Genomic DNA, 14,338 nt, shown 5'->3' on the forward strand with positions numbered 1-14,338 from the left:
TGACATAAACCAACTGTTTCCATCTGTGGGTACATTCAGCATTAAGAAATGTTTTATCTTCTCTCTGTTCTAGGTACTAGGACCATGGTGAAAACTGAATGGGTCAGGGCTGTTCCTATCAAATCAAATGTTGGTTTGACTATGCATGTATCACACCATCTGTGTCATGTAGCCAATCCACACTTCTACCAAACTGAGTCTATTACATTTGTTACCAGCACAAGGCATCGTTGGCATCCCAGACATTTCCCAAACAGACTGTCGAGTCCTGGACTAAGAACCATGGTCAATGATAGTTCAAAGTGGATGTTTTTGCCAAATACTTGAATTGTTTCCTGGTTACAAACCAATAATGTATGATTTGGATATGGAGATATGGAGGCTTATTTAATAGACACCTTTATTCAATTCCGATCACTGTAGCAGAATTTTTATAAAATTGCACACAGTGATGGTGAAATACAAAGAATGTGCCGCAGAAACGGAATCTGAACTGATAAAACCTAAATCTCAAATTAAACACTGATGATTGGCCACCTTAGATAGATGTGTCATTATACAACCGAATTGTTTTGGCTTTATCCAATGGTCCCCAATTTCAAAGATAGTTAAAGATGTTTATACACAAACCTTAATCAGAAAAGATCTGTAATGTATGCTTAGCTTAGAAGTTATCTGTTAGAAAATATTTTGGTGGAAATGCGCCTGGTGAAAACATACATTTTAGCTATGGCATGCAACATAAATAAAATAGTGATAACTCCCCATGCTACAGCTAGGTGTTAGAATTGTCTATGTAGTAAGTCACTGTACTCCGTCAATTTGTAATACAACAACGAATGTTAAGTATTGTTCAATTTCTGCCTTTTATGCTTATAAGCAAGCAGTCTTAATTTGAAATTGTCATTAAAGATAAAGCTATAAGAACATGACAGCATAAAATTGATGTTAAGAGATTTTACAGATTAATAAACTAAAAGAGTCCAGGTGCCGTCCAGACCAGACAACCATTGAAAACATGTGTTAAAAAAAGGGAGGTGATGCAACACAGTGGTAAACAAGCCCCAGTCTCACCTTTTTTTAAATGTGCTGGCATCTAATTCAAAGTGGGCATGTATTTAAAAAAATAATAAAAATCAACATTTGATATGTTGTCTTCGCACAATTTTCAATTAAATAAAGGGATAAATGATATGCATATCATTAAATTCTGTTTTCATTTGCATTTTATACAGCATCCCAACTTTCTTGGAAACAGGGTTGTATAATGATACTGATTGGTGTAGTCAATGCATATACTGCTAATTTTATATACAATAAATTCAATTGTACATACCCCCTACAATTATTTGTTTTTATAAATCATTTTCATGACTTTATCAGCCATCTCAAAGACTGCCTCAGATGATTTATCTATGGCCTCACTCACTGTCTCTGCTTCATCTGCTGCAGCACCTCCAACTAATAACCCTGCTACTCCTCCTAGTATTACTGGTGTCACAGCGGCATATGTTGCAAAACTGACAACACTTCCTGTTGCTGCTGCTGCTCCTCCTGCTGTTGCTGCTCCTCCTCCTGCTGCTGCTCCCCCTGCTGCTCCTCCTGCTGCTGCTGTTCCCCCTGCCGCTCCTGCTGCTGCTGCTGCTCCTCCTGCTGCTGCTGTTCCCCCTGCCGCTCCTCCTGCTGCTGCTGCTCCTCCTGATGCTGTTTTTAGTGCTGCTGCGTTAGTTAGTGCTTTTAGAACTTTCCCTGACCCAGTAAGAACTGAATATACTATTAATGACACCCCAACAGCCCCAAGAAAAGCTCCCAACACTGCTCCTGTTGTTGCCCCTGCTAAGTATATTACAAGTCTTTTAGACACACTTTGGGTGGCAGATTTTCTGAGCTGTTCCTCTAACATCTGGCCGTTAGTCTCCATTCTATTTCTCTCCATCTCTTCTTGGATTAGTCTCTCTGCTGCTTGGAGCATCTCGTTGGTGTAACACCTTCCTCCGTTCTCTCTCACCATCTTCTCTATGGTGTTGAGTAGCTCAGACACTTGGTGCTGGTTGTTTCTGTACGGATCCGGATGACCGTTGTCCCAGTATTTGTTGTCGATGACATGACAGCGTCCTCCACACTTATCCACAAGATCCTTCAGTTTCTTATTTGTTTCCACAAAATCCTGAATAGTTGTTCCTTCGGGTAGTTGGTCACCATGAGTGAAGAGGACTATGGCATATTTGAAGGCCTCTGGTGAAAAATATTCATCAATTTTCTTTATTACTTCTTCCTCGAGAGCTGTGTACTTCTCCAATCTGAGCACAACGAGAAAAGCATGTGGCCCTGGAGCACACTGTACAATACATTTAACAAGTTCAGATTTCAGGTTTTCATCATGGACAACATTGTCAAAAAATCCAGGGGTGTCTACTACAGTGATTTCTCTACCATTGATAGACTTGGTCTTTGCTTTACTCTTATGTGTTCCAGAGTTGCCTGAATGGTCCACCTTGAATTGTTTCTTCCCAAAGATGGTGTTTCCTGCACTGCTTTTGCCCCATCCAGTTTTACCCAGCAACACAATCCTCATTTGGTTGGAATCTATGGGGGAGAGAATTAAAACAGAGGTGACATAGAGAACATATTTTGTATTATCCGTATGAATGCAAAGCTTTTTTTGGGACTACATTTTTGTTTTTGAATTAAATCCATCAAAATTAATTTAGGTTTTTGACACAAGTAATATTATTAATATCTGCAAAATATAAAAAAGGGTAGATAAGTGATTGCATAAGTTTTCACCCCTTTGCTATGACACACCTGAATGGGCTGTGGTGAAACCATATTAGAAATGACATCACTACTAGAATAAAGTCCACCTGTGTGCAGTCAAGGTGTTTCACATGATTTCAGGTTAAGCCCACCTCTGTCTGAGAAATTACACACTTGAGTCATACAACTTACAAAAACTCATAATAAAGTTATTATGCATTTGGTAACTGGTATAATCCACATCCAATGTACTGTCTCTCACCCCCCTCTGTCACTGTACACCCCTAAGGGTTTAGTATGTTATAACATGGTATGGTCTCCTATCCCCTCTGTCACTGTACACCCCTAAGGGTTTAGTATGTTATAACATGGTATGGTGTCCTATCCCCCTCTGTCACTGTACACCCCTAAGGGTTTAGTATGTTATAACATGGTATGGTGTCCTATCCCCCTCTGTCACTGTACACCCCTAAGGGTTTAGTATGTTATAACATGGTATGGTCTCCTATCCCCCTCTGTCACTGTACACCCCTAAGGGTTTAGTATGTTATAACATGGTATGGTCTCCTATCCCCCTCTGTCACTGTACACCCCTAAGGGTTTAGTATGTTATAACATGGTATGGTCTCCTATCCCCCTCTGTCACTGTACACCCCTAAGGGTTTAGTATGTTATAACATGGTATGGTCTCCTATCCCCTCTGTCACTGTACACCCCTAAGGGTTTAGTATGTTATAACATGGTATGGTCTCCTATCCCCCTCTGTCACTGTACACCCCTAAGGGTTTAGTATGTTATAACATGGTATGGTCTCCTATCCCCTCTGTCACTGTACACCCCTAAGGGTTTAGTATGTTATAACATGGTATGGTCTCCTATCCCCCTCTGTCACTGTACACCCCTAAGGGTTTAGTATGTTATAACATGGTATGGTGTCCTATCCCCCTCTGTCACTGTACACCCCTAAGGGTTTAGTATGTTATAACATGGTATGGTGTCCTATCCCCCTCTGTCACTGTACACCCCTAAGGGTTTAGTATGTTATAACATGGTATGGTCTCCTATCCCCTCTGTCACTGTACACCCCTAAGGGTTTAGTATGTTATAACATGGTATGGTCTCCTATCCCCTCTGTCACTGTACACCCCTAAGGGTTTAGCGTGGCCCATATTTTGTTTAGCTGAGATTTGTTCCCCCTAATCGACCATGTGGTATACACACTTTCAAACCCTGACATAAGGCCCAGTGTAGCCCTCTTGATTTTTGTACTCCAGGTCCTATAATGGCAGTTTTTCTCCAGGAATAAAGAATTACATGTGTTTCCATTGATTTTTTTATTATTAATAAATCCATAATGACTTCCACAAAGGATGAACAAGTAGGCCAACTATTCTTAGAATAATATACATGAGGTTTGAAGTTTCTATGAATATTATTGTAAAAGATATTGAAGATTTACATAATGAAATGTGTTTCCATTGATTGATTTATTACTAATAAAACAATAAAGACATTTTTGACCATATGAAATGTGGTATAATATTTAGCATGCGGACTGATGTTGATGAGAGTTACTAAGGATACTGTAAACATCTGCGGACATTTCGGCAAGTACCAGGTTTACTCTTATACCATGATCCCTAAATATGGAAGGAAGCATGAACCAAAGTAGAAATGTGAATGTCTGGGAAAATCTCAAATAAAAAAATGATTTCACCTCGGTGGCACACACATTGCACAGCCTTTGGTTTCCCAGTTAGGCCCCCACACAATTTTATGGAAGTTTTTGAAAATTCAAAAAGGGAGTGCAACATGCTGCCATATGTAGGGAATAAGCTAGCATGATGATGTGTCTCAGTCTCATTCAGAGAAAGCTTCCCTAAATACTTCCCTAAAATTGTGTAAGTGCTTAACTGGAAAACCAAAGGCTGTGAAATGCGTAACCCTTCCCTCTGAACATTATACGATTGATTTGAAGCATCTAGGTCATGTGATCAGGGAGCTATTGAATTTACATGTGATTTTGTCAGACACGTGTATTCAAAAAAATATATATATATTTTTGGAGGAAACTAATGGGTGTGCAACATGCTGCTCATGTTGAGAAAACTATTGACATTTAGAATTTTCAAATGCTTCCCTAAAATTGTGTAGGTGCTTAACTGGTAAACCAAAGTCTGTGCAATGTGTGAGCCTTCCCTCCTAAGATTATAAGAGTGGTTTGAAACATCTAGGTCATGTGGTCAGGGAGCTATTGAATATACAAGCGATTTTGTCATATATGTGTATTTAAAAAAAAAAGAAAAGGATCCCATAATATGGGGAAACTAAAGGGTGTGCAAAATGCAGCCCTATGTAGGGAATAATCTAACATTAAAATTAAGTGTATCTACTGAAATTTTGAATTTTCAAATGCTTCCCTAAAATTGTCGAGGTGTGTCACGGTGGTGTGGTGGAGAGGAGGAATCAAGCGCAGGCGGAATCGCATCCATATGATGATTTTAATATAAACAAACACCGAATACAAAAACAACTGAACAAAAGTGAATTGCTGTCTTAGCAGCAAAACGAACAATCACCACGGACGTGTGACACAGCAACAAAGAACAATAACTGACAGGTGTGGGGAGCAGGCGTGAAACATTTAAACACTTACTAATGACCTAATTGGGACCTGGTGTGCGTGATGGATGGGGACAAGAAAATTGCTGCTTGGAGTTCGTGGATTAATGGAAACTAGGAAAAGTGGGAGACGACAGAGCCGTCTGTCACCTCACCGTTACAAGGTGCTTAGCGGGGAAACCAAAGGCTGTGTAATGTGTGAGCCTTCCCTCCTAAAATCATGAGTGATTTGAAACATTTAGGTCATGTGATCAGGGTGCTATTGTACTTCCAAGCGATTTTATCATATGTGTATTTAAAAAAATATAATAATAATCATATTTTGGGGAAACTAAAGGGTGTGCAACATGCAGCCCCATTCAGGAAATAATCTAGCATCAACATTATGTGTCTCAGTCTCATGTTGAGAGAACTATTGAAATGTTTAATTTTCAAATGCTTCCTTAAAATTGTGTAGGTGCTAACTGGGAAACCAAAAAGCTTTTCAATGTGTGAGCCATCTCTCTGACCATTAGTGCTTTGAAGCATCTAGGCCATGTGATCAGGGAGCTATTGTAATTGTAATCTGCACATTGTTTTTAATTTGTCTTCACAGAAAATATATTCATATCTATATTATCCCTTAAAAAATTTAGCAATCTGTAAAGATCAGCACACTTCCATTTCTTCCTGAACAGTTTAACTTTGGTTTGTGGTTTATATGTGATGTAGTCAAAGAGTTTTTGAGATTCGAAAATGTTGATGATGCACTTTGTTGACTCTACCTTGCGGCATGCTTTGATTATGTGCGGACTGACTGTATGACGCATACATGTCTCCCGCAGTTTGAAAACCACGAGCGGAATCGAGAAAGCGAGGACTGTGCGGTGTTGTCCAACTTTTTTCTTTCATAACGAGACTAACCCGGGTTTGTAGCTTAAAATGCGAGCTATTGAGCTTTGAATGTCTGAATATGTGTCAAATATCGAAAGTAAAACTACCTTTACCGCTGTTGTTGAAGAGGTTATTGTCACTTTCTGCCCACAAAATACGCAATCACTGTTTAACATAAAAACAGCCTATTGAATTCACTAACTCCTGAGTTGTAGGGAATGTTTCCACGACACTTACAGGGCATGTACAGAGTCCACTCCCTACTTCTTATCTAGGCTATAAAATACTAGTTATACGTTTGTTAGGCCGAAAAACAGATCCACCCTAATGACGGGTGATTGTTCCGACTTACAGTACTGTATATGATTGTATTATCAAACAGAAGCTTTCTAACGGCTTTTTCTCTCTTATAAAGCGTTTTCCCCAAATAACTCAGTAAACATCAAACTCACCTTCCATGCTTGTCAACACGTGCAATGTCTTTCTATTCAGATGTAAAAAACCTTAACTGGTACGAAATCCCGAGAAGCATTACTAACCGATATGTCTGCTAGATGAGTCTATACGGAAGTGCAATCGTTTTTGTTGCAGCATTTCTGTAATTCTGAAAGTGAAAAGAAAAAGCTGTGTCGTCAACATGATATCACATATGAAAAAATCATAATGCTAAGTTTCACATCCAAAGAATACATTTTTAATTTTTTTGTTTTATTTGGCAAATTTTTCATTCATAAACAGAAATGTATGGGCTCACTTCCTACTTTCTCTCATTTTCTGGTTGAAGTAGACTCACTGCTTAAATATTTTAGTTTAACTAGCAATAAAAAATGTGATAGATTCCTGAAACTATATGGACAATTATTTTGTGATGGCTCGGATATTCAGAATTAACCAGCTTTCCATCATTGTTTTATTTATTTGTATTATTATCATTATTATTTATTTTTTATCATTTTCTTTTGTTGTTTCCCTACATAAAGGTTTTAGATTCTTAATTTAATTACTTTGTATCCTTTGTGTTTTGTGTTACCTTTTCTATGTTCTCCTGAATGTATTTGTATATTTACATATGTTTCTTCAATAAAAAATGTAAAAAAAATCATAATGCTAAGTTTTTTGCCAAAACTAAAAAAATTATATAAAAGAAATCTCCATACATTGCAGTCAATGAGTAATACAAATGTAATTTATACAACATTTGTCAATGAAAAAGAACAGTCTAACCATAGCTTTATCTCACCCATAATGTAAATTCAACAATCACTTACAGCATACATCTGTTGATTGTTGGAGAAAGTGAGTAAAGGTGTTCACAAAAGCTTTTGCAAAGGCTCTAAAATGTAATGAAGCCAACCAAACTGACCAATATGGGCAATATATGGTAGTTTTACCCATGAAATAAAAGAAGGGACTACGATTTGATTATCGTTGGGCCAATAGAAAGATAGAAAGGGAATTGTGTTTTGTAATGAAACACCAACATCACTGCATGATGGGGACCGTGTTTCTGGACTTCCTTCTGGTGAAGTCCACACTTTGTCCACTAGGCGGCAGTGTTTTATTGCTGGTTGCTGCAGAGTGCTTACAGTCACGGATCTGAAATTGTGAGACGTCTACAGCTTATCAAGGTTTTCTGTGGTACTAGGGAAAGTAGCCTCTATATGCATGTGTTGTTGGATTTGGTGATCCAGTGGTTTTTCATTTCAGCATCACGTCTCACAAAGTTAAACACGTTCTGGCTAACAGCAGTCATGCATTTACATAATATTTAAGTGATCTAATTCCAATACTGCTAAATGTGTGTGCCGTCCTTGCTCTCTTTTATAGAACACGTGTGAAGTGTATAAATCAGTCTAATGCAAAATAATACACTCAGTCCACCCTAAAAAAAGAAACAGCTTACAAGTCATTATGCCTGTCTTTATGGTTGAACTATATCAGTTCTGGGGCCAGCTGTTTCTAAAGGTTGTGCAGCATAATAAAACAAAGTAAAACATTTTGTATGTCTACAATTACTTAATAAAGACAATTTACATTTTTATTTATCCCTAATCCCTTTTTATTACCTACTGAAAGTAATAATGTAGAGGATTTCACAAAAGTGAGTACACCCCTCACATTTTTGTAAATATTTGATGATATATTTTCATGTGACAACACTGAAGAAATGACACTTTGCTACAATGTCAAGTAGTGAGTGTACAGCTTGTATAACAGTGTAAATTTGCTGCCCCCTCAAAATAACACAACACAGCCATAAATGTCTAAACCGCTGGCAACAAAAGTGAATACACCCTTGAGTGAAAATGTCCAAAGTGTCAATATTTAGTGTGGCCACCCTTATTTTCCAGCACAGCCTTATCCCTCTTGGGCATGGAGTTCACCAGAGCTTCACAGGTTGCCACTGGAGTCCTCTTCCACTTTTCCATGACGACATCACGGAGCTGGTGGATGTTAGAGACCTTGAGCTCCTCCACCTTCCATTTGAGGATGCCCCACAGATGCTCAATAGGGTTTAGGTTTGGAGACATGCTTGGCCAGTCCATCACCTTTACCCTCAGCTTCTTTAGCAAGGCAGTGGTCATCTTGGAGGTGTGTTTGGGGTTGTTATCATGTTGGAATACTGCCCTGCGGCCCAGTCTCCGAAGGGAGGGGATCATGCTCTGCTTCAGTATGTCACAGTACATGTTGGCATTCATGGTTCCCTCAATGAACTGTAGCTCCCCAGTGCCGGAAACACTCATGCAGCCCCAGACCATGACACTCCCACCACCATGCTTGACTGTGGGCAAGACACATTTGTCTTTTTACTCTTCACCTGGTTGCCGCCACACACGCTTGACACCATCTGAACCAAAGAAGTTTATCTTGGTCTCATCAGACCACAGGACATGGTTTCAGTAATCCATGTCCTTAGTCTGCTTGTCTTCAGCAAACTGTTTGCGGGCTTTCTTGTGCATAGTTTTTAGAAGAGGCTTCCTTCTGGGAACACAGCCATGCAGACCAATTTGATGCAGTGTGCGGCATATAGTCTGAGCACTGACAGGCTGACCAACCACCCCTTCATCCTCTGCAGCAATACCAGCCGCACTCATACGTCTATTTCCCAAAGACAACCTCTGGATATGACGCTGAGCACGTGCACTCAACCTCTTTGGTCGACCATGGCGAGGCCTGTTCTGAGTGGAACCTGTCCTGTTAAACCGCAGTATGGTCTTGGCCACCGTGCTGCAGCTCAATTTCAGGGTCTTGGCAATCTTCTAATAGCTTAGGCCATCTTTATGTAGAGCAACAATTATTTTTTTCAGATCCTCAGACAGTTATTTGCCATGAGGTGTCATGTTAAACTTCCAGTGACCAGTATGAGGGAGTGTAAGAGCGATAACACCAAATTTAACACACCTGCCAATCTAAGGAATGCTCTCTCTAACTTCCCTGTTATCCTGTTCTGCCCATCGCAGGAGGTAGAGTTTGTAGATAACTTTTTGGGACTCCCCCAGAAATAAGGCCAGGCCTGATCTGCTGAGGAGCGACGAACTCCATCCTAACTGGAGTGGTGCTCTTCTTTTATCTAGGAACATTGACAGGAGTCTCACTCCCATAGCCTCACCATGAGATAGGGTGCAGGTCAGACCGCAGGCTGTTAGCCAGCCTGCTAGTATAGTGGAGTCTGTCGATAGCATAACCAGAGTAGTTAGTACAGCTTTACCTATTGCCACTGTGACTCATTCCAGGTTGAGAAAAGTTAAACAAGGTAGTGCTAACAAAAACAACCGTATTAAGATAAAGCCTTCCTCCACCTCGGTCACAAATAAAAATAAAAATGACTGTATCATCTTGCATCTCCAAATGGGACTCCTAAATGTTAGATCCCTTGCTCCAAAGGCAGTTGCAGTAAATTAATTAATCTCTGATCATAAACTAGATGTTTATTGGTTTATGTGAAACGTGGCTAAAGCCTGATGAATTCATTGCATTAAATGAGGCCTCTCCTCCTGACAATACTAGTGATCATATCCCTTGCATCCCGAAAAGGAGGAGGTGTTGCTAATATTTATGACAGTAAATATACACTCACCTAAAGGATTATTAGGAACACCTGTTCAATTTCTCATTAATGCAATTATCTAATCAACCAATCACATGGCAGTTGCTTCAATGCATTTAGGGGTGTGGTCCTGGTCAAAACAATCTCCTGAACTCCAAACTGAATGTCAGAATGGGAAAGAAAGGTGATTTAAGCAATTTTGAGCGTGGCATGGTTGTTGGTGCCAGACGGGCCGGTCTGAGTATTTCACAATCTGCTCAGTTACTGGGATTTTCACACACAACCATTTCTAGGGTTTACAAAGAAAGGTGTGAAAAGGGAAAAACATCCAGTATGCGGCAGTCCTGTGGGCGAAAATGCCTTGTTGATGCTAGAGGTCAGAGGAGAATGGGCCGACTGATTCAAGCTGATAGAAGAGCAACTTTGACTGAAATAACCACTCGTTACAACCGAGGTATGCAGCAAAGCATTTGTGAAGCCACAACACGCACAACCTTGAGGCGGATGGGCTACAACAGCAGAAGACCCCACCGGGTACCACTCATCTCCACTACAAATAGGAAAAAGAGGCTACAATTTGCACGAGCTCACCAAAATTTGGCAGTTGGAGACTGGAAGAATGTTGTCTGGTCTGATGAGTCACGATTTCTGTTGAGACATTCAGATGGTAGAGTCAGAATTTGGCCTTGTTACCACTGTGCAGGCTGGTGGTGGTGGTGTAATGGTGTGGGGGATGTTTTCTTGGCACACTTTAGGCCCCTTAGTTCCAATTGGGCATCGTTTAAATTCCACGGCCTACCTGAGCATTGTTTCTGACCATGTCCATCCTTTTATGACCACCATTTACCCATCCTCTGATGGCTACTTCCAGCAGGATAATGCACCATGTCACAAAGCTCGAATCATTTCAAATTGGTTTCTTGAACATGACAATGAGTTCACTGTACTGAAATGGCCCCCACAGTCACCAGATCTCAACCCAATAGAGCATCTTTGGGATGTGGTGGAACGGGAGCTTGGTGCCCTGGATGTGCATCCCACAAATCTCCATCAACTGCAAGATGCTATCCTATCAATATGGGCCAACATTTCTAAAAAATGCTTTCAGCACCTTGTTGAATCAATGCCACGTAGAATTAAGGCAGTTCTGAAGGCAAAAGGGGGTCAAACACAGTATTAGTATGGTGTTCCTAATAATCCTTTAGGTGAGTGTACATTTACTCTCAAACACATCACTGATTTTCATTCTTTTGAAGTTTTACTTGGAAAAACCTGCAAAATTGGCAGTGTATCAAATACTTGTTCTTCCCACTGTACTTCCTAAGTAGTTCTAATTGATAGAATTGCTATCAGAGGGGGCAAAGCCCTGGAATAACCAATTTCCTCCTAGAAGGCAAGAACTATTTTTAGGGAAGAAGCAGTCAGTTGGTAAATTGTTTATAATGGCCAGCACAGTCACTGGATCTCCATCCTATTAGGATGTATATTTATTTTTTATTTACCCTTTATTCAACAAGGTTAGCCACATTGAGATTAATAATTTCTTTTTCAAGAGGGACCAGGCCAAAAATAACAGCATACAGAAGTTACCGTATATGAAATCAAAACATAAAACATATATTACCATTGTTCCAAATCAGATTCAAAGCATTAACAGCAACCCATTGTGGGAGTAGCTTGCCTGTATGGTATGTATGAAGTGGCCATCAAGCCAATCCAACTTGTGGGAGGGGCTTCAGGAAGTATGGGGTGATGTCTCTTGAAAATACCTAAAGAAAATTGGTCAGGAGATAGGTACATTGTAATCTGTTCAGGTTATCTAAATGTGTACAAAATGAACGATGAAAGGTTTGACTCTTTCGTTGTTCAGATCTGCAGTCTTCATTGTCTGTCAGAATAAATCTCAACAGAACTCAACACTTTACATCAAAGTCTCTCTCACTGATCTGTGATCTAAAGGGGAACTCTACTGGATGGAGACTGATGAGATACACAGATACAGGAGTGGAGTCAGGGTGTTCCCCTAACTGGGGATCAATAACAGGGTCCACATGTACCATCACCTCCACAGACACAGGGGGCAGTGTAGTGTACTGGTGTGAGTCTGGATCAGGACAGTACAGTAATGCTGTCAACATCACAGTGTCTAGTAGGTCCATGAACCAGTCATTTTATTTTTCTAATATTAGACATTATGTTTTATTCTGTAAATGAATGAAGAAAGCTCTTATGCCAGTGAATAAGTGCATAATATTTATATATTATGTTACACAGGTGGTGATGTGATATTGGAGAGCCCAGCCCATCCTGTGACTGAAGGAGACTCTGTGACTCTTTACTGTACGTATAGAAATCAACCCCACACTAACCCCAAGGCTGAGCAGCGGGGGCGGTATTGCATTCGCTTTACCACACCGTTGTGATGAAAAGAGAGCTGAGCCGGAAGGCAAAGCTCTTGATATACCGGTAAATTTTCGTTCCTACGCTCACCTATGGTCATGAAGGCTGGGTCACCGAAAGAACTCAGAAGGGTGGCTGGCTTCTCCCTTAGAGATAAGGTGAGAAGCTCAGCCATCCGTGAGGAACTCGGAGTAGAGCCGCTGCTCCTTTGCATCGAAAGGAGCCAGTTGAGGTGGTTCGGGCATCTGGTAAGGATGCCCCCAGGACGTCTCCCTAGGGAGGTGTTCTTGGCACGTCCAGCTGGGAGGAGACCTCGGGGTAGGCCCAGGACTAGTTGGAGAGATTATATTTCGACACTGGCCTGGGAACGCCTCAGGATCCCCCTGTCAGAGCTGGCAAACGTGGCTCGGGAATGGGAAGTTTGGGGTCCCCTGCTGGAGCTGCTGCCCCCGTGACCCAATACCGGATAAGCGGATGAAGAAAAGATTAGATAAATTAAATAAATAGTTTTTGCCAGAACGTGTACCACAATTATTGTCATATCTCAGACCTTTTAAGGGGTAAAATCTAACTAAAGGATATACCTATTCATATATTTTTAAGTTTACAGATTTAAGTTGTAAAATGTTATGTTTTCAAAATATTTTGAATGAATGCTCAAGAGGATAAACATAAAAAAATGGGTTTTTTTTGCTCACTTTTACCAAGGGAGTCAGTTTTATTGTATATAACAACTCATAGATAGAAAGTATCTACAGAAATGTACAAAAAACATAAGGGAAGAAAATCTGCATGAGAAAATGTAAAAATATGTAAAAAACTCAGATGAAATTAGAGTTTCTCTTTTTTCACAAACCGTGAACAGATGGATACAGATATGAGATTTTGCTCCCAACAAACTTTAGTCAAGTTGGTTAATGGTAGCAAGCCTGTTATTTGGTTTTTGTCCCCCCCCTCACTTCACAAACATGAAGGAACAGGTTCATGTGCAAACTGTGATGTTGAGAACCTTCCATTATTTCTGGCATTGACTCTGAGGACTTGAAGCAGTGATGATGTGTAAAGAAATTGTCTACTCCAATGAAACAGTCACTTGGCACCAGGACCGAGACACTGGGGCTGAAAGTGAGTGTTTCTATGTTTTCCTTCTTTTATAATATTCAAGCATCATTGTACAGTGTAAGAAGTTAATGTTTCATATAGGATCTGTCGCAATCATTGTGAAAGCTTTCGCCAGTCTATCTAAATTACGTTCAGTATAAGCCTAGAATAACATGTTCCAATTGAAACAGTTATATGGTTTTCATTTCTGTCAGATATGAAACCACATGCTTCTTACCTATAACGCTCAGAGACAGTACAACCTTTGAGTAATAACAAGATGTTCCCGTATGCAATAACAACTAGAGATAACCAAGAGGAAAAGGACATGTGTGTTATGACTACTGAACGCTGTGCTTCTAAATAAAAACGAGTCCACCCATGGAGAAGTGTGAGATGCTGAGTTGAATCCTACTGTCAGGCTCGTTCCTGGCTCAGTTGAGATCAATGGCTCTCTCCCTTCTGCAGAAGTGACTTCTAAAACGTCTTTCTGACTCTTGGTGTGGTTCTTTCTCATTAGACAAAATAGGCTATATA

The 14,338-nt window shown here is 40.2% G+C and overlaps 1 protein-coding gene across 1 annotated transcript; it reads right to left on the minus strand.

Moving 5' to 3' along the window:
* Nucleotides 1-906: 906 nt before the first annotated feature.
* LOC106023951 (GTPase IMAP family member 4) lies at nt 907-6,831 on the minus strand. Its single transcript, XM_034290819.1, has 3 exons — nt 6,705-6,831; nt 1,625-2,586; nt 907-918 (listed from the first exon to the last, which is right to left on the minus strand). The coding sequence occupies exons 1-3, from the start codon at nt 6,709-6,711 to the stop codon at nt 907-909; spliced, it is 981 nt and encodes a 326-aa protein (XP_034146710.1). The 5' UTR covers nt 6,712-6,831.
* Between the last annotated feature and the right edge of the window lie 7,507 nt (nt 6,832-14,338).

This window comes from Esox lucius, chromosome 24 (genome assembly GCF_011004845.1).
Source record: "Esox lucius isolate fEsoLuc1 chromosome 24, fEsoLuc1.pri, whole genome shotgun sequence".
In the NCBI taxonomy this organism is placed as follows: Eukaryota; Metazoa; Chordata; class Actinopteri; order Esociformes; family Esocidae; genus Esox; species Esox lucius.